At 37.5% G+C, this 27776-nt stretch overlaps 1 protein-coding gene across 1 annotated transcript in view; it reads right to left on the bottom strand.

Moving 5' to 3' along the window:
• Positions 1-16943: 16943 nt before the first annotated feature.
• BTBD9 (BTB domain containing 9) overlaps positions 16944-27776 on the bottom strand; it is a 131873-nt gene continuing 121040 nt past the window's right edge. Inside the window, exons 10-11 of the mRNA XM_059835012.1 lie at positions 22895-22973; positions 16944-19408 (exon numbers count right to left, since the gene is read on the bottom strand). Of these exons, the coding sequence (XP_059690995.1) occupies positions 19214-19408; positions 22895-22973 (274 nt within the window). The 3' untranslated portion in view covers positions 16944-19213. The remainder of the gene's footprint in view (positions 19409-22894; positions 22974-27776) is intronic.

Genomic DNA, 27776 nt, shown 5'->3' with positions numbered 1-27776 from the left:
TGTTTCCGTCTTTCTCAGACACCTAATTTTGCCACAGCTGGGACACCGCTATTTCCTTCTGATTTTACACGGGGTTTTATTCCAAGCATTTTCTGTAATTCTACATTATAGAAATTAATGTTGATTCAGCCAGAGTTTAACGCTACCCTCTTAACTCACTAAGCCTATTTAATCTAGCTAGGCACAGGCAGTGCTCATTCCTACGGTACCTGAGTGCTCAGGCAGAAAATTCCACAACAGTTTTCATTAAGAGTAAATAGAGTAGTTACCAGACAATTGTTACCCCCAAATATACCTAGAATTCACACTGGCTGTGCCACTCTTTGAATTGCTTTTGCCAGAGTTCATTTTCCAGGTGACATGGGACAGCAAGAAGCAGAAAGAATTTCTAAGAAATGACTGAATTCTCAGTCTCTGGGCAGTGACAACAGCAGCACAAACTGACCTTATCTATCACTGATGAACACTGCCCATAAATACAAACAATGCAGGAAAGCAGCTGATACTGCAACTTCTTTGGTAGAACTCCGTGATTTAGTGTGTAATACACTGGTGCTTACTGTGTAACTTTAATACAGGATTCCAGGATTTACAGCGGTTCACACTGTGCAAGAACATTGCCAAATACTGTGATTTGTGCGAGGCAGAATTGGAAGAGTAGAAACCATAGGTAAATATAATACATGGTCTTTGCTTGTTTTAGCTACTTTGTTAGAGCTTTGATAAGTATTTGCCAGTTAGCTGAGAGACTTGGGGAGCTAGAACAAAGAAAGGTCTCTCGTGTGTGTGCGCATCTGCATTTTTTCATACATACATGTGCATATATTCATACATTTGTAGCCTTATTTATCTTGAAAAGTGGGTGAAGAGTTAGACAGGTTTACACAGTAGTAGTTGTATAATCAATATCTATAACCTGTTGATTATTCTCAGAAGAAACTCCGAAGGTTTTTTTTAATCATTTTTATTACTCTACTATTCCTAGTTTTGTTATCTACTGTATATCTGATGCTTTAGAGGTGTGAAGTACTTATAGAGTATAGGCAATAACTGTAAATATAGCATATGCCACAGACCTTAGAATATACCTTTTCCTGATTTACAGCCTTTGGGTACCCACCATCTGCCTGATTTTGACTAACAGGAGGAAAGAGAAAGGAAGAAGAGTGGTTTTGGGGGTTGAGGGGCAGAACATGACAGTTGTTTATGTATTTTCTGTTTTGAAACCACGTGGAAGATACTCCAAAGGCAGTTAAGGTAATGAATTTCTCACACTAAGGTTTGTTACCATTAATTCATCTTTATTGATGATACACATACACTGTACCTCTCAAAATCATGGTGACATCTTTCACGGTGTTGCTTTCCAACATCTGATGCCATTGTAATAAGACATTATATAAAACTCCTTTATTACTATGGCTAAGAATAGAAAAATCTAATAGATGTCTGAATGATAAACATTTAATGCAATAAACCATACTATGCTGTGCTGTGACATGTCTACTAGGAACTGGAAAAAGCAGCATCTGCTTTGGTTCAGGTTCTTCTTCAGCACTGGAAACCATTGCATAGGAGCAGTGTGTTGCTCCTGTCCTGGAGTCCCACCTAGTTTGCATTTCTTTGGACTTTGTTTTAGGATTTACTGTTAGTGTGACTTGCTGGCTTCACTGACTCCTGTTGCCTTCTGCAAGATGAGCCTTAGGCAGGCCAATGCACTTGCTCTCTCCCACTAGAATCACTATATCACTAACATGGACATTCACCCAGTACGATGCTGTGAAAAGGCATGGTCTTCAGGAAAAGATAAGTGAGACAGCAGGACAAGTGCTTTATTATGAACAGTATGTTTCAAATTGGGTTTTTTTTTCCTTTTACTAAAAATCTTCTGAGCTCCCAGATTTGACTTGCTAGTATCATTAAGAAACTCTCATATTTTGTTGTTGCATGGTGGATCTATGGCACAGTACTACATTACTGTAATAGCTCAAAGAGCCTTGAGCATGTAGCATGCTGTAAATTTGCTGCAATGGAAGAAAATACCTCTGGTGACTTCAGGGGGAGGGGAGATCTCTTTACTGTGATTCCCCAAGTTTTGCTGTGGAAATCAGTGTCAGCTGCAGGTATAAGGAAGTCAAAGCTGCCTGCCTGCAATAGCTCCCACCTTGGAATGCTCCTGATAATATATGATGCCTTCTGTTCACTCTTTGGTGTTTGCACAGCTTTCGCAATTCAGATATTCAACTTTAAAAGCCTTCCCCAATTTAACACAGAGCCCCTGATGCATCTCTAACTAGGGAGGATAATTAGATGAACCAGGCACACAACGATGTTCCACTAAGGATAGTCTCTGTGGCAAACCTTTGAAAAGCATAAGATAAATTCCCACTGGAATACACAAAGAAGCAGTAACCATATGGGGATTGTGATGTTGAATACATCAGAGAAATCAAGAAAAATATATCTCAGGATAAGTCAACATATGGCAGGCATCAGCAAGACTCACGACATTCTCAGCTTGGGCTGTGTGTTTCTTACACAGGTCACAGAAAAAAATGCTAATGCCTGGAAAAAAATATGAAAGATCAAAGTCTGCACATGAGTTAAAAGCATCTCAACATGTGGGCACAGCAAGTAATCCATGGAGCAAAATGAGCAGCGTAATATATTGCAAGCTGACACTTCTAGCACCTGATTGCAGCCACAGGGGTACAGCCACCTCAGTTCCCTCAGTCTGCAGCCTGATCTTCTGACCACCAGCATTTGCATCATGAAGAGTAATCAGACCTCATATTGCAGGACAGTCAGTCATCACATGAAGAGATAACTAGAATTCAGCTTTGCCTGAATCTTATACCATGCTGATCACCATGTTTTCTGAAAATGCACTTTAGACAAAAATTAAACTGTTGTTTTCCTATGCCACCCCCATCCCCTGCCATGTCTTAGGAATTGCTTCCTGACTCTTTATCTTCTTCCGTCCAGGACCGCTCAACAGGTCACGCATGTTTTAGAGAACGCTTCCTTTCAATTGAAGCATCAGACACTAGTCCCTGCCAACAGCAATATAACAGATTTGACAGAGCAACAGATGGGTGACAACATCTATGCTAGAAATAGTTTCCTCTCTTTCTGGAGGCAGTTCATACATTCACAAACTGGTCAAATTTGTTTTGTAATGCACCAGTCTATCATTCAGTGAAAGTGAGTTAGCAATTTCCAAGGTAATTCCCCTGTTTTCCTGCCAACAGCTCTGACAGGAGCCCCTGGGGAAATAACCATTAAGCAAACATCTGTGTACTTCCTATCTGTCAGCATCTCAACAGCTTCAGAAGTGGGAGCTGACATGAAGGGCCTGCCAGCTTTACCAGAGCCCAAATTCTGAGGCAGCTGAGATTAGCAGAAACTCTGACTCAACAGTGATAAAGACCCAGAGATATACTGAACTGCACAAAGTAGCAAATTACTGTTTTCCTAAATCTATTATGTTCACCTTGATACAATATACATCAATTTTTACAATAAAAATCTCCCTTGAGAACCTGCTGCAGGATTAGTAATGTCATCTATCCAGTGTCATCTGTCTGGTGATGATACATCATATTGTCATCTTGTCAAAATGATTAAGTGAGCTAAAAAGCTAAAATTCTAGCACTTTCATGATAAATAAAATGCATAAACAGTTCTTTTTGTTTGTCAGCATCTGCTATGTTTTAGTAATTTGGCTCTGAAGGAGGAAGGAAAAGAAAAAACAGGGTGGGGAGAAAGACAGGTAAGGAAAACCATTAATCTTGAGAAAAATAAGACTGCGATCTGCCTATCAACCTTAATATTAAAATCACTCAAAAAACAATGGGCAATTGTATTTTCACTTTAGAAAGAAAATGATAAAGCAACTTGCTACTTCACATTCTCAGAAGTAAAATCTATACAACAGCTGTTACCTAATAGTTTCTACAATATTTTCAGAGGAACAGAACACGTGAGTATCTTCCTTGCTGTAAAACAGACCAGCCAACACTTCCAAATTACACCTGAAATACACCTTTGCATAGCACCTAGCAGAGAATATTGTCTTCAGTTAAACCACTAATGAAACTGAAATCTTATGTCACCCTTAATATTTATTAAAAAAAGGGAGGTGTTGCAAGTGACATTTGTGATAGAGGCTGTACTGTAGTTATCTTGATACAAACTTGTGATCACATTGAAAACATTTGATATTTTTCATTTAGATATTACACAAGCATCTCAACTGAACAAAAGTCAACCATTAAATTTGATGTAGAACCGCTACAGGCAACCGCAGGGCATTCTCTAAGGCATCTTAGATTTATGTGCCTACTGCTATGTCTCAGCTGATGACGGCATGGTTGATTTGGCCTGCCCGCTACTGCAATCAGTGGAGAGAATTAGAGATCATATTCAATATACATAATATAGATATCTACCAACTTCAGCGTTCAGCCTACTTCCCACTGACTACATAGTGAGCCAGGATTTGGCAGTCTTGGAAAGCAGATGATCTAAACTATTTTGCGGTCTCCTGACCTTAGAAACTGTTACAGACACCAACCTTAGTTGTAGGACAGTTGGTTGATGTGGCCCTCACTAACCATGTTTCATCAGCCCCTTTCTGTCTCATCTCCTTCACACATGTAAAAAACCTTGCAACCGTTACAAGAGCATCTCCTTGACTATGGATCATGATAGCCTAAAGTGAAGTGCCAGGCCCTTTCATGAGCTCCTTCATATACATAAGTCTGGCCAAAGGATCATTTTCTGAAGATGAATAATAAGCCTTCTTCCTCTTTCCTTATCCCGCTGAGATAATATCTGAAATGAACACTTAAGCTTAGAAATCATTGCATTTAAGTTATTGGGACAGTCATTTCCCTAAACAGCTACCACTGGGAGCTGTTCAGAGTTAATTCTTGGAAAACAAGAAAGAAAATACCCTGGAGTATTAGTAAACTTGCAGCTTGTGTTTCTGAGGTTGCCAGTATTAACAAGGACATGAAAGGAGTAACAGCATCCTCTTTGAGCAGATGTTGTAATCACCCTAGTCATGTACTGGAAGCTCCAAATGTCGGCCCATCACTTGAACAGATTATGTGCAAGCGTGAGAGACAGCAGAAGTTCTTAAACACACCATCAGTCAAACCTGAATCTGGCAAATGCCAGAAGATTACAGGATTTCTTGCTGTAAGTCATGGGTTCTAGTCTAGTTTGAAACAAAAAGAAAAGTCAATTTAATGGGGAATTCAGATCTCATAAAATACACAGGATAATGTATGTGTGCTTATACTATTGCTCCCAATTCCAGAAAAGTGGAAAGAATACTGGAGCTTGCTGGCTGTTCGAATCAGGGGCCAATACTAAACCACAATTGTGCCAAAACTTACCCCAGTTAGTTTTTAAGATTCTGAAATTACCAACTCTGTATTCATTTTTCTCTGCCCAAATACTTCTACAGGTCTGCAGTTGGGAACAATGCTTTTGACAAGGGAGCTATCTGTATTTCCTTCCATTTAAAAAAACCAACCTTTTTCACCAGTCCTATGGACAGACTGTTTCACCAGAACATTGTCAAAGAAAATGTTTGTGTAGTAATGACATGCTTTATTTCCCTTTCAGTATATTGAACGTGAGAGAGAACAGAACTGTCACCAGTAGGAAGCCCTCCACACTGGAGGTAAACCAGCACAAACAGGAGGAAAGCTGCCAGGAGCAGGACAAGAAAGCAGTACCATTAAACATGCGGGAAAGAGTTAAATGTACATATCAACTGGAAAGCTGTTGACTGGGAATATTTGTATACCCCTACTGTTATCTCTTGTGCTTTTGCTGAAAAAACACATTTCTTCTAACAGCCTCAATTGCAAAGGCAGTGCTTTTTTATCCTCCTAGTAGGTTTTAACCTAGACAATGACAGCATCAAAAGCATAGGTAATTCCTTTCCTCATTCCAATCACTTCCAAGGGTACTTGTTTCTGTCTGATATTATTGTTAATAACCACAGAAATCAAAATGTAACTATAATGTAAGCTTGCATATTGGCAGCAAACATCTACTGATGCTATACAGCTTAGAAAATGCCGAAAGGAGCATCATGACATATTTTCCATTTATATTAATAAAACCTCATTTACCTTATTAATAATGAAACTATTAGCTTAAAAATACTTCTATAAAAGAAAGTGTCACCTCCATTATGTTATGCCGAAGTCTGAATGGTGCAAGTAGCAATAAAACTACACTATGTCAGCACCTTAGCAACATATCTTTTCACCCAGCAGTTGATAACAGAATGAGATAAAGTTGTGTCTAAATTAAAACAACAAGGGTATTTATGTGATGGTCTAGCATAGAGCACGCAGCATGAAGAACACACCTGTCAGAAATGCATCTATTTGTACCACATTCTCATTTCTTAAAAATACACATCTTATATGTTCATTAGACTGTTTGAAAGCAAGACCTTTTTTGATTCTTATAGTGGCATCAGTTTAATACATTGCAATGATGGATTAATAGTATATTGCCTTGTTAAACAGAATGGACTTGTAGAACCGCACCAGGGAGTCTCAGGCATGCCCTTCGCAAATTTCTAACACTCTTACCATTCCCCTCATTGATATATTCAAGTACATTTGTTTGTGCATGATCTCTTCATACTTGTACCTAATGAAACCATGAAATCAGTCTGCAAAAATGCTATTTGTCAAAAATAAATACTTCTGAATAGACCTCAGACTTGGTCACATGCAGTCTCCAAGGCAAGGGCAATTAGGAGTGGTTGTTGCTAGAATCACTTTTACTTTTATATGGTTTTCAAGCAGCAATCCTGGAATCTGCAACAAAGCTTACTACCTAAGAATACAACACAGTTCACATTTTCAAAGCTCACAGATTCTCTGAATCAAATTAGGGATCTCATTAGCCAACTGTGTGTATGCACACAGCTGATTTGCTTATAGACATTTGCGTACATATGCAGAAATATGTGCAAGTAGGCATTACCTACAGGCAAAGAAGTCTTTATGTTAAATAAGCACAGCTATGTCTCAACCTATGTTGCTGCCCTGCGCATGAGCTCCAGGCAGTAGGTCACACAATCTGAGAATAACCGAGGCACGAGGCAGTAGCTAAGGGTAGACAGGGGACTGGACACACTGGAGAGCAGTTAGCTCTCCATGAGGATGGAGACTTAGCTATTCCATAGCTGTGCTTCCTTGGCTGGAAGGCGGGTTGATTACCTGCATATAGCACATGCAGGCACTGAGCAGCGGTTCCCGTCTTCTAAAAACCACACCACAAGTAGTGAAGGACTATGAATGAAACTGGGGACAGACAAGCAAGTCTCAGCATATGTATGACCTGACAGATCTGAAAATATAAAAGCTATTCCACAGTGCACAGAAGCATGGGTCGTCTCTGTTTCCTCCTTGATAAATGCACAATGGGGAAACTCAGGATGGCTTTTGCAGAGGAAATAATTACCTCACAAGTACGTTCAGTGCCTTGAAGAAGTCAATGAGCACAAGGATACCAGTGATGTAGTTCATATATTATATTTAGGTTTTCACAAAGCTTTTGATAATATTTGTCACAGAATCTTACTCTGTTATGGGCTACCATCAGAAACAGGATATGAGAGCAGGGAGACTGTATCACTCACCAAAGGCTCCAAGAAACTGAGCTGTCATAGAATATAGAATGTCCTCTCAAAGTAGTAACTGTTCAAAAGATAGGAAACCAAATATACCTTTTATATTCTAATAATAGCTCCTCTTGTCCATTTGATTTTATCCCAGAGATGGTGATATTTCAGTGCCAAGCAGTACCACTGTCTCCCATACACACACGCTGTGAATCTTCGCATTCAGAAAACCAGAGGGAGGTGTTTGATCAAACAGAGCTACAGAAGTGAGCATTTCTACAAACACATCGATAACAACTGGTTAATGCCCTCTGTACAAGCCAGAAGGGAACCTGTGCAGCAGTCAGTTTGTTGCTGAGGGGAGCAAAGTTTTGTGAATATTTCAGTTTCTCCCTGAGTCACGCAGTCTTCAAGAAAAAAGCTTAACAATTTAAACGTCAACCTTCAAATGTAACAGCTTAAAAATAAAACAACAAAGAACAGTTCATAAATGGGACTAAAGTTGGCACTGCATAGCTTAGACACATGCAACTTCCCAATGACTCAGCTGCATTAAGGGATGTTTTTGTGATGCATCCACTCTTATTAAATGGGATATGCTTTCTTCTGTACACCTTGGTTCTTCTGATGCTTTTGAGACAAAAACCACACACGTTTCCAGCTATGAAGGCTGGTATACTACTGAGGGAGAAAAAGGGAGAGAGAATAGCAAAGCACAGAAATAGAGACTCAAATAAGATCTTATATGAGTATTACTTTTTTTGCCTTGAGCTATAAAGGCAACCATTGCCTACTTTCCAGGAGATTTAATTTGCTTAGCACAACCTACAAGGATATTTAAGCAGCAGTTAATAGAGAGTAAATTACAAAATGAGTAACTAACAAAAACATCCTGTTTATGTGCATTTTGCTCTGTATCATGAAGATAAAACAATTGTGATTTGATATGTATCTGGTCTTTCCAACTCATACTCAAATGATGTGTCATGGTGTTTTAAGTTTCAATTGCCACTGCTCATTAACAAATGAGTCCATCACTTAGAATTAGAAACAACTTTGAAATAAATCCCCAGGCCGTAGCATCCAAACTGACTCTGCACTCTGCTGTTTGGAAAGGTAGTTGTATTCCCACTTCAGTCTGCACTCTTTTTGTGATCCCTACCTGTTGATGATTTTACAAGCCTAAGCACAAAGATAAACTGGACCCTTACCAGAGCGAGGAGAAAGAGTATTTCTTCTTAGCTTTGCTCTCATCCAACTTTTTTCCTCCTCTCTATACTTTGTAAATATATTTTTACTTGTAGTATAATATATCCAACACTTGCTATGAATTCCATTGTCTTGAACACAATCAAAATTTTGCCTGTGGGCTGCAATGGAAATTGCCCAAAGCCCTCAAGAGGCCTCTGATTTGTCAAGATAGAGCAAAAAGCATTTACCTTCTTTTTAACTTGGACACATGGCCTGGGAATGCAGATGGCTTCAGCGTGTGCTACTTCTCATTGACTGGATTATACAACTTTCTGGCTTACATTCAGCCTGTCCTCTATTAGACAAACACCATTTCAAAAGTAAGGCTTCCTCGCATCAGTAATCCCATGTTATAAGTGTCACAATTTAGTAAGTGAGGTGAGTGGCAGGTTGGGGGGCGTTATGCTCCAAAATCCACACATGCATTTTTTAAAATGAACAGCAGGATCTGACACTTAAAAACCCCATTTTTACTCTCAAGATCTAATAATAACTGTCAAACTTATTAACTGTTGTATGGCTAATCAACACACAAAAGAAATTAGATCTAGTTATATTATGGCATTGTATGGTTTGCCATGGTGCCTCAGCTTGAGCTCACAACTTGGTATCCTTTTGAGTGTGACCTCTCCACTTTCTAGGTAACAAAAGTTATATACGTTTATGAAAGGAATAGCATGACACACCTACAACTGCTTAAAAGATTACACAATAGAGGAAGGTAATGTTACTGGAGAACAGTCATTGCTTTAGGGCATGAAGTTCTGAAATCCAGGCAAGGCTTACAAAAATGCTGTTCAATATGCCTAATATTCATGAATCAAACACTCAGTGCTCCCACCTTTCATCCGAAGGAAATCAAGTGCTAAATACCTCTGAAAAAAATCAAGCCTTTTTTGGTTTGTTTGAAAACAGACTCCCAAATTGCAAAATATTTGCCCCTTTTTTTGTGAAATAAAGTGAAATACTCATTCATACACTTCTTCCAGAGAGTACAGTGGCACATCCTGGTAGCAACCTCTGGCAGCGGTTGTTCTCAACATTTGCAGTAGCTTCATGGATGCCCACTGGCCTAAAAGTCACTGCAAAAATCACCAGCATTTTCTATGTTGATATTAAAACTGCGCCATTATGAGTTAATACATCAATGATGAGGATATTCATTTCCTTGCCATGCTGGGAAATCAATCCAGTTCTGCCAAAACTCTTCTATTTGCACATGCAATTATGTGAGCAGCACTAGAAAGGCTCTACCAGTATTTTAACAAAACTACAGACAAGCAGTTAAACACAAAAGATCACTTTATTTCTCAAATCACACCCCTCTCATTCTTGAAAAGGTGCATTTCTAATTGTCACTATTTTAAATATATTCTATATTTTCCTGTGAAGTTAAATACTTTAAAGAAAAATCCCCAGAGAAATAAATACAAAGCACAACAGTTTCACTTTATGATTTGCTTTGAGCCTTGTCTGGTCCTGCATTCACTCTGGCAAGTTTTGCTGCTTTTTGAAACTCTTAAAAAAAAAAATTCAGAGCCAGCCTGCTCTCCAGAACCCTCTGCTTATCAGCTCTTAATACAAACTGTTAATACAATGCTAGAGCATGCACAGAATAGCTTATAGCAGTTTAATAATTCTATAACTTTCATTACAAATACACACACTAAGGATATAATTGTGATGCTTCTTCTTCTAGATGCTCATAGAAAATGCCACGTCACAAAATGCTCACTTCATGATGTGCAGTGAAAAGGACATCAGTACTAACAAGGTTTGCCGGGTTGTTCAATGGATAATTTACAAAACCAGACAATTCCCAAAGTTATTGATTAGATCACTGCAGCACAATCTGTAACCATCATTTTACCTGAAACCTAATTAGCCCAAATGGTTGGCAATGTGTATCCGTAGTGGTATAAAATGTTACCAAGGTCATCAGAACGTGCCATGTGGGGTTCATTCTCATATGATGAGCACAGTCCAATGCAATAGCACAGCTCCTGCTAACAGCCAGGCATAGAGGTCTGACGACACAATTTTTATGATGGTTGTCACAGTAAAAGAAAGGTGAAAGTAGTCCAGTGCAGGCAATATCATGTTCCTTCAAAGCGCTGAGACCAGAAAGTTGAAGCACTTCCCATATCAGAAGCTGCAGTCCTGAAAAGTTTTTCTTGAAAGAGGTAACAGTATGAGCCTGAATGGGTGTGGCTGTGAATTCATCCCAGTTACGTATCTCACTCGAGATACTATTCCTGAAAACGCAATCGGGGTCTGGCAGGCTGATTTCGCTACATATACATGCACTTAAAGAACATTCAAAGCCTATGATAATGCCTGAAAGCTTCAGCTGAAACTCGTACCAGTTCACTACAAGGTCTGAGGTAGTTTAGAACCACTCTACATTAAGGAAATACGAGAAATAAGGGAAGTGATTTAATGCACAAAACTTAAGATACAATGATAAATGCTACAGAGAAGGGGAGCGTAACCATACATTTTTGAACTACTGTCTGTCAAGAAAGAGGAGCACTGACAGAAATGAGTGAAAAAGTTCATTAAAAGCTGAACTTCTATTTAGCCTGGCTCCTTGTATTTAATTTATCATCTCTGAAGGAACAACATTAACATACACTTCAGAAAGAAAACCAATGACAATAATGAAATTGAGCAAAGCAGAAAGGAAAGAAAATCATACAAGATACTGGAAAAGGTTAATAAACATGGGCACTGAATTGTGAAGTAACACTATACTTCTCAAAATGAGTCCATGTGCTCAGTGTGATGTTTGAATCTCCAGACAGCTGAAATACCTTCACACAGGAACGCTAAAGTTACGAGTTCTTTCGAGGTTCACTTTTGATGATGCAGTTTATTTAGAAAACAACACTTATGTACAACTAACACATTGCGCAATGCACAACTAACAAATTGAGCATATATCTGGTGCATCATGGTGAGAGAGAAATACTTAAATTTGTATTTAAACTTTACTTAGATAAGCCTGCACAAAGCCTGACCTACTACTTAAGTCAACAGAAAACCTCTTACTGATTTTTCTCTTAAGGGTAACAGATTGCAAACAGATTATGGAAGTACAAGCTCCAAAAGGGCTAGTATTTCCCATATCCACAGACAGCCAAACTTAGATTTTGCTCACTAGCACTTGACAGCCTAGTGGTAGTTGCGTTTAAAGTCTGATGTGAGTGAATGGGGATGAGGATATTTTATTCAGCATATGACAAAGAGGTAAAAATAAATACATTAAAAAAATCATTAATATATCACAATTTGGAGGAAAGTTCCAGGGAACTCCACAGCAACAGTGATATGATGTTGGACAGGGAGGAAAATTAAAGGAGTAACAAGCAGATTGGGAGAAGCATGTAGGAAAAAGTAAGAGCTGTGAGGACTGGAGACAAACAGAATAGCTCAGACTACAAGAATCTTATCTTCGTGTTGCTCTTCCTATAAATACTACTAAAGCCTTGCTCCCTACGTTCTCTTCCTCTTTTTTTTAATGCTCACATTCAGATGAGTGGTGGATTCCCTAACAAAATTCCCTAAATTGGGGGGGGGGGGGGGGGGGGGGGAAGGCCATGTAGAAACACATCTTTGTAAATAGTCACTTCAACTTGGGTAACACATACGTTTTCTTAGGTATATATGTACAGATGCATAGATGTAAGTCCATACCAGTCTTTCCCCAAACTGCTCCTTGCAACTCTAGCTATTGCTGCAAGTCGTGTGTTTCTAATCTAATCAAAGTCCCATGAGCTTTATATTATTGCATAAAAACATTCAAAGTATTTACCTCTCAAAATGAGTAAGTGACATAATTCCTGAAACAGATCCAAATCATGCAACACCGACGCCCTTGTTATTAAAAATGACATAAGCAAACTTACAGAATTACCCAAATGGGATCCTGGCCTGTAGAAAGCAGAAGAAACCTGCCCCCGTTCTCCAGCAATGAACCCGCTGTGACTGTTTCAAAAGCTGCTTCTCAGCTCGACAAATCTCTGTGAGAAATTCCTGTGAAGAATTCTACTATCTTTTAACAGTGGAAAATAACTACAAAACCCAACAGACAGCTATAGAATACTCAAAAAAAAAAATTCTGTGGCCTGACCACACTTCAAAAGCACAAGCTAAAATTTTTATGTAAAGACAAAAACTTTGTAACATCTATTGTTAACCACATTTATTGGATGTTAACCATAAATCACCTAGTGACTATAGCTCAGGAGTACAGAGACAACAGATAGGTGATGTAGACCAAAAATGATATGAAGAAAATGAGTGATTTCTGTTAGGTGTGCAAGCTCCCTGCATCCTCTACAGAAAGAAGCTGCGATAACTACTATTCACTCAGGTTACATGGCACATAGTTTTAGATGCACAAACCCCCATCTGAACAGTAACACTGCCCAACTTACCTGGTATTTCAGGAGACACCAGGTACTTTTTGGACACATAGCCTTTGCTGTAAAACACCATACGGTCAGTTTTGCAAAATCCTCAGACTACTTAATATAGACTGAGGTTGTTGATGTGTATCTGCCTGTTTTCAGGATTCACTGGATAATTCTGAAAATCATGAGAAACTAGTTTACTTTCTTTTAACTGAGGGATAAGTATCTGCACAAAGAGAATAGATGTGCCAAGGTGATGAATATGAAATAGATGAGTAAAAGTTCTAATGAGGAAAAGTACTTACATTGCACCAACAGTGCAGCTCTCCTCCTCTACAATAGCCCAGGGCCTAAAGTAGCAGGAGGCACTGGAGAGGCGTGTTTACACCTGGGCAGGGTGAAGTCACCACTCATTCAGATTTTTAGCCAAAGTAATCTCAACTTCGATTCCCATGACATTTATATAATTAATTATATATTTTTTTTTTGAGAACACTGAGTTGTATTATTCTATTAGGCTGGAAGGAATGAGAAAAGAAGTAATTCTCTGATGTCTGGTTGGGTGATAATGTCTAATGCCAAGGGTGTGCGGAGCAGATTCTTCACTTCCTTCCACCATTTGTATATATCATAGTAATTAAACACATACAGTATTATAAAACTGGTATGTAGTCGACCTAGCAGTCAGTCTACTGGTAAGTGACAGATACCTGCAGTTTCCTCGTATTATACTACAGTTTTTAATTTGGGCTTTCTTTACCTAAGAAAAGTTGCAGGGTGACTTTAAAACTATTTTTCTAGTAAGCATTTTCAAAAATCACACACAGACCCAGATTCTATCATGGAATATGGGTGGGACTTTGACATTACCTCACTCAAAGCTTTGCAATGAAAGCGTGTGAAGGGCCAAAGAAAAGTCTGCAGGGTTTTTTTGAGCAGTTAAGAAAAATCGTATGAAGGCTCATTCTGTAAACACTGCAAGCCTTTGCATACAAGGTAGCTATGAGGAATATAGGTGAGTTCTTTGCACTGCACCTCTGTCTTTGAGACGAGTGTTTAACTTGTTCTATTTTATACACCTCGCTACAGCCAAATTGCCAATACTTAACAACTGGGCAAAAACCAGCTTTGGACCTGCTCACCCATACCTAGTTTAGACATTTGCACTTTTTAAGCAACCATAAAATAGAGTCAGCATCCTGCCATACCACAACAGTAGGATTTCACACCTGCCTGCACAGAATTTTTTTTTTTTTTTTTAGTTTTGGAGCTTTAGAACCTGTTCTAAATTCAAGCTAAATAATTAGCTACTAGCTCAATTTAACATATATATATATATATGAATATTTAGGTACTCCTAAAACTTGACCCAGGACTTTTGTTATTTCTGTATCCTGAACAAAGCTTTGTGGAGCTTCTGTATATATCTGAGTTAATTAGTACAACTGACAACAACAACAATCAGTTCAGAGAGAACTAAGGATTCTAACCTAAATATACCATTAACTGAGAGATGGGGATGGGAACCAGGCCTCAAGCATCCTCTGGGATCTACAAATTATTATTTCTGAAGCATGGTTTAGTCCTCTGGCAACTAATATCATGACATACTAGCCTAAACATTTACTCTTAAACACATTAACTCTTACTGGCTGTGATTATTTGCTAACTACTCCAGCCACAACAACAAAATTACCAATGCGTTCACTTGCCCATTTGACAGTATATTAACACCTGTCAAAATATAAACCAATTAATACTTTCATGGAGAAATGCAATGTATAGCATGTCTACTTTCTGTGAAAACACATCTAAGTTCTAATTTCTTACTGTCTCTGAGTGGGCATCACTGTATAACCAGAACTATTAACACAACAATCAGACAAGAATGGCATTAACTTTGTCTTCTAATTTTCTCACTGACTCTAGATGTACAAAACATTGCTGAAAGATGAGCAGATGCTTGCATGCATTTAGATGGAAAACTTAGAGTGGAACAATTAAAGACATATTTTTGCTTTCTTTCATGGAAAACAACACTCATCAAGTCAGATACTAAACTGAAAATTCTCTAATGTTATCATTAGTAAAGATGAAGATGCATTAAATTCATTTGAATTTTTCAGCAGTGCTGAGAAGCACTAAGCTCTTTCATGAGCTGTCATAATAAACAAGAAAAAATGATTTTCGTGGGAAAAAAAGAAAGAAATGGAGCTCTGAAGGAAGGAAACTGCAATGAAGAACAGTTCCTTCTCTAACAAAATTGGTGATTCCTCCTCTGTATTGTCTTTTACATTAGACTTGGATTAACTGCTCTCACTGTAATTCCATTTAACATGCCATTTGAACTTGTTTTAAAGCTGACTGACAATGGCTTGAAAACAGAGCTGCACAATTTTGGCTCACTTCAGAAATTAATTTTCCTAGATAAATCAGTTTTAAGGAGTTGATATTTGGCTGTACATTTCTGTGAACAAAAATCTTTTAAATGCACTCGGAATAAGTTAATTAAATAAAGAGACTTTAGAAAGACCTTTGTTGAGCTTCACACAAGTTGAGCTTAAGTCTGGATTCAACCTATGGAAGAAAAACTGAGAAAATGAGGCCTGGCAAATTTAAAGGTACTGAAGTACTAAATAGAAATAATGGCTTAATAGTGACAATATAGTTAGTTCCATCATGTAGAAATCTAACAACAGGTCTATTATATAGTTTCTGACAAGAAAGCAATGAATACCTGGTCAGTTCTGCTCTACCCCTGTTGCAAATAAAGTATGAGTGATAACACAGTTCTGAATAATTATACTATTTCACCACTCTGGTAAACCCTGATATTAAGCCATAACAGCACAACTTACTTCTGCTAAAAGGAAAAAAGAAAAAAGATACTTCAGAAGAATACAGAAGAACTGCATCTGAAATTGGGAGTCAATAAATACATACAATAACTAGGAAGAATGAGAACATGCACACCAAACCACAAATCAGTTCTGTGTGGTATCTTCCTTTGTCACTAGTAATACATTGCTGACACAATGTTTAAGACAGAGACCTATACTAGGCAATACACATATTAGGGGTGTTTGTTGGTGGGTAGTGTTAGAAGACCAAGCAGAGTTCAGGTCCCTTAAACATTTCAACATTATTTCTTTGAATAAAAAGGTAAAGGATTCCCACTAGAAAATGTGAAGTTGTGGCAGGGGCTTGTCTTAAAAGCCTGGGAGCTCTGTGATCACATTGGACTCACCTCAGTGACAGGTTCTAAGAGTAACTCTAACAGAAGAAAATAAAGACTGTGAGAAAGGCCATGTGTGACTGAGAATCAGTCTAATACTAAAAGTTTCTATTCACCTGTATGAAGGGACAATGCAAAGTTGGTTTTTGTTTTGATTGATTTTTTGGGGTGGAGAACTGGAGGGTCTATAGGACCTGATAGTTTTTGCTTTGGGAATCTCTGATCTGATCATTCAGATTTTTGGCAGAGAGTGAGTGTCATGGGAAATAAATGAACAAAATCAACAGTGAGTCACAGGACAAGATCAAAAAGATTTGCAGTAGGTTATAGTCTACAAGACTTAATTGTATTACAAAAATTAATTGTGCACATCAAAGATTACAAACTGAAAATCCTGTTCTTTCTCCGAAAGTCTAGACTCAGAAGAGCTGGCACAAACTTTTAAATTTTTTTTTTAAACATTTTCTACAATGGTGACTACTGAAGACTAACAGCTAGGAAATTATGCCCTTTGCTTATCCACAGCTTGAGAAAAGCAAATTTGTTTGATCAAACTGCACAGAAATACCACCACTGAGACGGAAGGACTCATTTATCAAAGACAAGACATGCTCCATGCATCTCAGTAGTTCCAGCATGGATTACAGCCAGAATAGAAAAGTTTTCTGGTTTTACTTTTCAAGGGGGAAAAAAAAAAAAATCCAACTTTTTGGACCTATATTAAATTAAGAGAGTTGTGTCCCCAGTAGCTGGTCTCAATTCTTCCATGCTCCAAAGGCTGTTAAGCCATAAGGTAATCAGCACCCTAGACTAGGTGCTGGCCGCACGATCAGTATCCTGCCTCTGAACTCCAGACTGTCTGAGGCAGCTGTGGCACATATTGTAAGCCACATATAACGCAATGGGCATGCATCTTCACCGACAGACATTCACAAGTCAGAAGACAGCAGTGGGAAGGGAGGGGGCTGTATGCAAATGTCAGAACTCAACTGCAACTTGGCAATGAAAAACACTATAATATTATTGATAAAGCCTAATCAATTTTATTTGAAACAAGAAAAAGGAAGCTTTTCTCCTTTGAATTTTCTACTGATTCATTGCTACCACTTGTTATATTTCTTCCTGTTTTTAGCACAACCAGTATCCAACAGGGAAATTCTTTCAAATTAAGTAGTGTGATAAATTAACGTACTATTTGCTATGTTGCTATAACTCATTTTAGCACTATGGTTATGCAAAGGAAAACCGCATTTATCCTACACTAGCTTTGCTTTCTTCTGACAAGGCTATTTGTCACCACAGGAAACTCCAAGTTCATAAAACTGGAGAGCTGACATTTCCAATATAGTAAATGTTGTGAGGAGTAACAACCCTCCTAATCAATTTTGCCAATTACATCAGCGTTTGTCTTAATACAAAATCACTTTATCCCATAGATAAAGACCAACATGGAGCTCTTCCCAAAAGTCATGTAGATCTGGAGAGTAAGAGACTGCATCATCATCAGCGTGGAAACACTTAGAATAAGCAAAGTAGCAGACAACGTAATCCAGACAGACATAGATGGATAACGAATTCTGTGATTGTAAAGCAAGAGCCAGATCTTTTATAATGCAGTGTAAAAGCATCATATTTTATGAAGATTATGAGAAAAGGTTATGCGCACACAGCCTTTGAATTTTTAGCTGCAGACTGTAAAACATTTTTTTCTTAGAAAAAAGTAAGTATCTCCAAATTCTTCTTTTTGTATTCTGAACAACTGCTTGTCAGCGACCAGATGCAGTTCCACTTTTCTAAACGAAACATTTTTGATGATCTGTTGCAAGTTTTCTTAGAAATACAGGTAAAATTTAAGTACTCATCTTCAGGAGTGAAAAATATGGTTTTCTTCAAGACGGATGCTTGATTTAGGAATTTCCTTTTTGAGTGTAAGAAATGACAATTTCGTACTTTGAAAAGTCAACTCAGGTCAAGATTAATATAGCATCCATTAATTAGTTTGTTGATATCATGAAGGCTTTTCTTGTCATCTCACTGATGAATGAGGGAATTTGCAACTCAGCAAGTAAACATGTTTGATACTTCCTTAATCTACTGCACAGCATTTGCTACAGCCAAAAATAAGAGACAAAGTGGAATACAGAGTCAAAACAATTTAGAAACCAGATTACTAGTTACACAGGAATATGAATGAAGAATAACTTTTAAAAATAACATATATTCTGGACTGATGTGTTCCATAAACATTTTCTTTGCTAATGGAAACCTTCAGGGAACAAATACGTATTTCATATGCCTTCCACGCTGCTTGAGTCATTTTAGATTTCCACTGTAGCTCTGCCTTTTATTTCCTTCTGTTCTCCTTGCCTTGGTTAGATTAGAGAGGTAGGGTGTTAATGGGGTACTTGATGAAGATTGAAGACCTATTTTCTCCCCCCTTGGAGACCAGCCTGATTTGAACAAATTGAGGAGAGTGACGCAGTCTCTTCATGTCCTTAGGAAAAGTCTTTTCCATTTCAACATTTCCAGCTTTCAGACATGGTCCCCTTTGTTCACAGAGAAAAAGAAAGAAAAGGTGCCAGCACAGGAAGGTTCTGAATAATTTCATATAATGTCAGTAGGGCTGCAAAAGCTCCCTTTCAATCTCCTTTACAGTTGGTGAGCATGTGAACGTGAGGTGGATCCAGGAGGGGAATGCAGGGAACTAGTGCTTGCAGCTCGAACAGGGCGAGAAACAAGCTGTTGTCCACCAGTCCCCACCTCTGCTGTTGCCACTTCCTTACTACTTTCATCCTTGTGGGTACTGTTTTGTGCTGGGCACTCAAAATGCACACAGTGAAACACCTGGAGAGAACAAAAAACGAAGATAAAGCAAAACAGTTAAATGCTGGCAAAAGCATGATCAAAGTGAGATGAAGTCTATATGGAAGCATGCAGGCCAGATCAGTGCCAAAGTACTTAGTCAAACTAGAATGTTTCACCATGAGGTCAAAAACATCTGTCCATGGGCCATAAACATTATAAAGTGATAGCAGTGGAGCAAGAGCAGGCCTTTAAATTATACCAACCTTTACATATGGCACAAAAAAAATCAGAAAGATGGTTCCAAAGTGGATAGAGAGTAGCATAAATATCTACTACATGCTATCAAATGACAACAACAAATATATTAATTGTCTTAAATGTATCTTACGATCTAATTACTTCCCCAAAAGACTGAATCTTCATGCACACTAGAAATGAAATTTATATCATTACCAATATGATTCTATTTCAAGATTGCCCTCTGCTGTAATAGCAATGGTAGCTCTACAGACATATCTGGGAGTATGTAGAAAGGCATTTAAGAGTGTCCAAGGACGCTGCTTCATCATCAAGTGAAATATTCCATTTCAAACAGTGAAATTTTCTGATGTTTCAAACAATACCTGGGACCACTGTACAGGTGACTGTATCTTACAGTAAGAGGACCATCTGTTTAAGCATTTTTTCCAATTTATTTTCTATTTTACTTACTCTTACTTCTACTTGTTCTTGAAGTGCCTGGGAGGAGAAGGGGGAGGAGCTCTTTAAAATTATTACAAAACTTCTTTCCACATGATTTCTCATTGCTACGAATTGCACAGCTTTGCCACATACTAAACAAATAAATATTTTCTTACATTAATTTAAAATTTGCTACTTTTTCATGCATTGTAGTTTTATAGCTAAAGCTTGATGAATATTAAAAACTGAATTTTTAAATTATTGTTTTAACTTAATTTTGTATGCTTTTATGACATCTTCTATCATTCTTGCAAGCAGATCACGTCTTTAAAGCTCTTCTCACGAACATAAGTAATCTCTTATAATCTTAACTGCCCTTTCCCAGACCCTTTCAAGTTAATGTGGGCAAAAAAATCAAATACCATAAACAAGACATGGATATACTACATATTCATACAAGACTACAGGATATGATATTTTCTATCCTTTCTTCAGTACAACCAAAAATCCTGTTATTCTTTTTGACCATCCCTGCTCAAGTACACATTGAGCAGATGTCTGCAATGACATGTCTGCAATAGCCCCTGGGCCTTTTCTGAGGAGGTAGCTAGTTAATTCGAATTCTGACAGCACACACGAAACAAATAAAAAAATATTCACAGGCACTGGGTTTTTTATTTTCTTGTGCCTCTCAGTGTAAGAATTCTTGCAGTTTTTTTATACAGATACATAGCGATGCATGTTTATATTTCTATATAGACTCACATGCTCACATAAAGATGTATCACCATGCCTTTATATATAGACATATGAACAGATTACAAATCTACACCCATACCCACAACATACACACATGTGCACAAAATGTTTTTTCTCTGCATTTCTTCTGCTTTTTTTCTAAAGCCAAACCAACTTCTACAGTGGTATGAATTCTCTCCATCTGTTAGTTCTTGAGAAGCCAATTTTTGCATTCAGCTACACTTCTTGAGAAGTCCCTTTTACAGTCATCCTGCTCCCATGTTTTTAAAGTAACAGCTATTGTCATTTTTCCAGGTGCACTTATCAGCATCAGGATTTGCAGAAAAGAACATTATCTCATCAGTGCACCCCTGTAAGATGCTGCTTTCCTTGAAAGGCAGCACAGCCTAATGAATGGGATGGAGGTCTCTTAAGTCAGAAGATTCCATATTTCTGCTGTATCCCACACAAATAGTGTTTCTCATTTAAAACCTCACTTTACACAGTGACGCATGCTTCTTAAAATAGAGTATGGATACCACTGAAATTTAGCTAATACTAGTCTATAAAGTCTGAAGTACCCGATTCTTAAATTGTAACTTTCATTTTGGTGACATTTATGCAGTGCTCCATATAAATAACTACACAGATATTAAATTCCTTGGAAATAGTAACCAATCTGAAATTAGAATTATGTTTAAAAGCCCATTAATCTTCAGGACTACCTTTAAGATTTAAAATGTTTCTTATAGGCTGTGGGCTGATTTGCAAAGTTTACGCAATGTACCTCATTCTTTTTTAATAAAGGGATGAGAACTTACAGAGACTGGCATGACAGCAAACAAGACTGTCTATATGGATCAGTAATGGAAAAGGCCTTCTTCATGCATGTATAACAACCCTGAAAGCAGCTTCTGACTCTGTATTTCTAAGAACTCACTGATTAAGACCGAACTGTACACTGCAAGAGACAGTGCTTAGGGGAAAAAATAAACTTGTATTTCCAGTTCAGTCGATCGGTCAGCTTCTTTCCAACTGTCTCCTGAGAACTAATGTTGATATCAGGTGGTGCACATGTTTGCAATAATTGCTCTAAAATTGGACATATACAATGCTATTCGACAATTCTTCCAACGCTTAAGAACCAGCAACCCCATATGCTAAATATGATCAGAAATCGTGACTCCTAGAGTTGACAAACTCTAATTACTACAAATATCATAGTGCTATCCAAAGTTAATTGTACAGTGTAAAAGTACAATGTTTTGTGATGAACATGTGTGGGATGTAGACATGCACGCACACACACAGAAACAGCAGCTTTTGGTGCCTCTTATAATCTTGTTATATAAGGTCCTAATCTCACAAAGAATTACATATATTCTCAAATTCACATATTGTAAATTTTTTCACTGAAGTCAACTGTAAAATCTGGACTTCATCTGAGACAATACACAACAATTACAAAAGACAGAAGCACAAGTAAACAAAAAGAGGATGATATTGCACTTGGTCAGTTAGGGCAAAATACATTCTTCCTGTATAAAATGAATTGAAAAAAATCTCTTGGTTTGGCCACTACTGGTTAACTGATTTACCAGGTATGAAAATTAACTATAAGAGAATCTTCTGCAAGTAAGATTTTCTTATGAAGAATGAGATTTTTTTCTTACGTTTTAGTCATTAAAAAGATAATATAAAGGTGATAAAACCAAGTAATCTGAGACTATACACCTTTCTCTAGTGCACTAAAATGGTATTTTCATCACTCATCAAAGTAAGAATTAATTTAAAACCAAACCCAATAGGAATATTTGATGGCAGCATGGAAAGGTCAAAACCAGAAACACTTTACTGTACTTTGTCTGTAAAACCCCCAAAATATCCCCAGACTGGCAACAGCCCTTCAACTCTGTAGGGAATGATGACAACACAGTTCACAAATACTCAAATAAGAAGGGCATTCATTCTTACTTTGCTAGATTGCCAGAGCAAAAAAATGAAGCAAGTACGTTTTAGAAGGCATTATCAATTTCATCGCAAGATATGAAAAACTATACTGTTGTATATTCATCAAGAATATAGGTTTTCTTAAAAGTTCCTTACCTCATTAGCTGTGTTGTGAGTTCCGACTATCCTGATAAAAGATGCAGGCTGTTTATCAAAAGTGATTGTTTGCCAGGATCTACAAAAAATTTCCAGAAAGACATACAAATATTAAACATGGTTGCAAGAGCTTGTAGTAAAATATACAGAGAATCCATTCAAGTGACAGTACGTACAATTATCACTTAATAGGGCAAACAGAGGAACACTTTTCATCACCTGAATTTCCAGCACTCCTTGTTCATTTTTATTTTTAAGTGCCTTGACTCTGCTTTCAACCTGTCTTGCTTTTGGTACATAGCTTATACTACTATAATTTGTATGCAGAAATAATACTCATACTATTTGTGAAAGTTAGGAAAATGGTAAAAGAAAAAAAAAACCTGAATCAAAGTCTAAAATTCTTGACTAATACTGACTGTATTAGGTATACAAAAGATCAGATAAATAAAAGTAAATGCATCCATCTGTTAACTACTCATAAGAAATCATCAGAGCTTGGTTAAAGAAAATTACAGCTCTAGGAAAAAAATAAACACCCAAAACCTCAAATAAAATCCTCCCACTCTAAGGGGAGCAGTGGAGGCAGAGGAGCCAAGTTTACCTTCTGGGGGTCAAGGTCCTTCCAGTAAATTATGAATGACATAAAGCATTCTTTGCAGTTCAGGTTGTGAGGATTTCCCCATCCTGACACAGAGGCAGTGGGGAGAACAGACCACCCACCCCCCTGAGCTGGAGTACAACTCTTTGGGCTAGACTGAGAACACTAGAGGTAGATTGGGACCACTATCGTCTTCCTTCCTCATTCATACTCTTCTGATCTCGGTGAGGTACAACACCAAGTAGCCTAATACACAGCAGAAAAAGGACACCAATTCTTACCATACCTTTGTGCTTATAGAACACACTGACGGTAAAACAGAAGAAACAAAAAGAATAATAGGAACTAGAGGTTTCAGTTTGATGCCAGTCTTCCACTACACTAGATTAGTACTTGAGCACATTAGAATTTAAATTATTTTATATTCATAAAACCTGAAAGCTAGATACAGAATGAAACGTTTTGGCAAAACTAGACTCTATTGCAGAAGGCTTCAGAAATGAAAAGTGTAACTTGATTAACTCACTACAGAAGAAAAACATTGGATAGCTTGCCCTGAATGTGCACAGAATACCTTCAAAAATGTTCATATAAGAAATAAAAGACCAAAGCAAAACCAGAATAAAGCATCACTCGCCACCAGTAGACTGCCCCAAAGCCTGGCAGTATGAACAGCTTGCTTGCTGACTATTTGTCAGGGACTTGAATTTTCCCTTAGTTGGAAAACCTCTTTGTCACAAACATAGCATTTCTGGGTTTAATTTAGTCAACTATTACATTTATCACTACTGTCCGGCTATATTTGCTTAAAGAAGATTATGAGCTCAAGCAAGATCTAACTTCAAGCAGTTTACTGTTATTACTTCATGAAGTAATGGATGTAGTTAGTGTTACTCATCATAATAGAATTGTGCAGTCTGTGTCAGGCCTCAGAAGTACGGCAGTTATCTATCTAATGGCATGGTTTATTCATATCCCTTATGTGGCTATGTCCTCCTTATTTTAAAGCTCAGGCTGTTTCTTCAAGCTCTAAATAAAATATAAAATGAGAATGGACTATTTTGTTGACTGTCTCAAGACCTGAAAGATTGCTATGATTTAAACATTTTTGTCCCTAAACAGGAGAACAATTCTTCAGTTTCCTTCTCACATTACAGTAATACAACCAGTCAGTTAATCTTCATGGCCAAATGTAACTTGTTACCTTGAAATATAGAGTCCCACAGATGAGTGGCTGGGACAATCAGATGACTGCAACACTAACTACTTCTCATAACAAAGTATTGCCATAGTTTTCATTATGCATATGCTGTCACATATACATGCACACACTTTTTGCAAGGACAGTGATGATGTAACAATCAAATTTCCCTATTTAGTGATTTGGAAAATATTATAAGGCTATTCTAAATAAAAGAGTTTAAAATCCTAAAGAAGCTATTAAGAACAGCCTACACCTCCCTAACCGCTACAGTAGAGTTTGTGTTCTTTGACAAGAAAACAGGCTAATTAGGGGTCATAGAATAGACTATAAATGGGTCTGTATTTATTTATAGTACTTCTGAGCACTGGTCAAATACGCACTGCAAGAGTTCAGTGCAGATTTTCCAAAGATGGCAGTAAATGCCATTGTCTGTTGTATGAAGTGACAACAAGGAAGCTGACGCCTATATTCAGGAATACAGCTGAAGAGCACGACAGATACTAGAAGAGGTTGAGAAAAGCCTCTGAAGATCCTTTTGACAACACTCTTCTAGAGCAGCTCCTCCAGGAAGCTCCTAAGTTCTTCCACTTCCCACTGCATAACAAGTCCTTACTTTCTGCTACAATGCTGTTATTAGTATTGGATTATAATTACCCCTTCAATAATATTAAAACGTGATAGAAAATAGTAAAAAAAAATTCTCGAGGATGTGAGACTTGAAGGGAGATAGGGTTTTCAATAAATTTGGTCCTAAGAATATGATTATTGTTTTGGTATGTGTCCTTTTTATTCCTTTGAAATTGGAAAAAGAAAGTCAAAATTATAGACAATTTGTAGAAGAGTTATTAAAATTCAAGTTATTAAAATTCAAGAATATTGCCACTAGAGAATTAGTACTTGATGGGATAATGAGAAAATTAGGTCTCTTAGTTTACTTAGGAAAAAAGAAAAAAACAAAGTAGAAACCAATCCAAATGGATTTGGAAAAAGTCACTTTTCAGATAAGCAAGACAAACCTTCCTCACTAGAAAGTTGCACTGATTTTGACTGTAACAGCACATTTGAGAACATCGATATATACAAAGCAATACGTCTCCAGTACAGATATAATTATGCAGCAAAGAGATAATTTATGCAGCGTAACTATACCCATATGGGAAAAGAGATTACTGACAGAACATTATCAAGGCGTATCTGCCCTCTTTTCGCATTTTTTTGCTGATATAACAAATTCAGTAAGACTTCTATTTATGTATCAAGCCATAACAATTGTTCAGTGGTGTTCCTCGATTAAATTAAAGACATCACAGGTAAGCCTTAAGTTTCTATTTAATCTTCTCTTACTACTAGTCATCTCTTCTGGTACTATTTTAATAATTTCCATTTCTCTGTAGAAATTTTATTTTGCAAATTATTTTGTAGTGATGCCATTTGTGTAGTCATGCCATGCGTATGTGCTTATTTTACACTTTCCTCACAAGAGCTAGTCTTTCTATTCTCAAAATTGGTTTTGATGGTCTTTACAGAAATTTTCTTGAAACTTTATACATATCTCTGGTATTGATTCATACATAAGTCATTGTATTCCAGGAACAGCAGGATTGAAACATATCAAAAGCACCTAATTTTTGGTGTGGGATTAGATATTTCCGTGTAATAGATGCCATTTCTTCACCTTTACTCCCCATATGCCAAGCAAACAGATCTTTCGAGCTGGTGGCAATGCTTTCACTGTCTTTACCTAGGACACAGTCATAAAGAAGCTATCAGAATGTACTTCTCCCATAAAATGACATTGTTGTCTTTGGACTTTCTGTATCTCTGTACTCCTTATTAGTGACTCTATAACAAATTGATTTTTCAAGGTTTAGCTTTTTTCAAGAAGTGTTGGATTTTTTTTTTGCTTTCACACCTGTTGATTCATTTTAAATTTGCTGCTCAATCTGCAGCAGTCCTGGTCATCACTTTCAGAATAGAAATAATCACTACCTCAAGTTGAGGTTTACATCTCTAAGAGATGACTCAGGACTAGCAGCCTACTCAGATTTATACCGGGGTCCTCAAGCTGAAGTGCAGCACTACAAGTTGTTTGGCTAGCAAAGGTCCCCTGATACCACAGCTCCATTTTCCAAAAGAAATTAGCCTTGTTACAGTCCTGCGGTGTTTTAACACTCTACATCTCACCTCAGCCACCCGACTTCTAACTCTCTCATTCTGCCCGACTCCCCTAAGGAGATGCAGTAATTGATGATTAGCATTCCAAAGCCATGCTTGCATCCTGTAAGCCTGTCATATTTAATTACATTTTAACTATATTCGTCTTCTTAACAGCCTGAACATAATTTAGATTTAATTTTAAATTATCTTTTGCTCTCTTATTCTCTGACTCTGCCTGTCTCACTTAAGAGCTCCTTGCAATGAAAATCACTTTCTCTGCTCAAACATATGAACAGACTCTTGGGCCAAGTGCTTTCATCTCTCCAACAGCAACAGCTGTCACTGAAAATTCAATGGCTATGTGCATCCCACAATCTCTTCACCATGTTCTATTCAGAGGAAGAAGAAAACCATCAGAAACCCCTCCACTTTCATGCTTCTTCCTGTCTTTTTCTTTATTAGGCTATTGCAAGAAAAATGCAAGAAATACTGATGTCCGGGTAAATTATAACAATGGCTTGCTATTGCTTAAGCTATGTATAGCTCCAAAATAGCAATTCTCCTCTTAAAGAATTTAATGGCTTTTCTCAGCATTTGGAATCCTTGCCTAGTTATTTCTATGAAAAGCTGCTATCTTTCTAAAGATTTATTACATATAACAGGATATAAATAGTGGCCCTTCCCCATTATTTCCTTCTTTTCCAGAAAGAACAAATTAAGAAAGAAGTGGAAGCTGATCTTTTATTGAGGTTTTCTAATGAGCCACTGGCACTACAGAATACTACCACATTGTGGGATCACCAGAACAGCACTGATTATAGCTGAAACAAGTTCAGGCCCAAGATGTAAGGTGAAAGATAAAGCTGTTACATGTAACTAACATTCATCAAGATGTAATAACCATATCATATTCATATCAT

Source organism: Gavia stellata, chromosome 2 (assembly GCF_030936135.1).
Source record: "Gavia stellata isolate bGavSte3 chromosome 2, bGavSte3.hap2, whole genome shotgun sequence".
Taxonomy (NCBI): Eukaryota; Metazoa; Chordata; class Aves; order Gaviiformes; family Gaviidae; genus Gavia; species Gavia stellata.
This window is presented reverse-complemented; position numbering and strand designations above follow the sequence as displayed.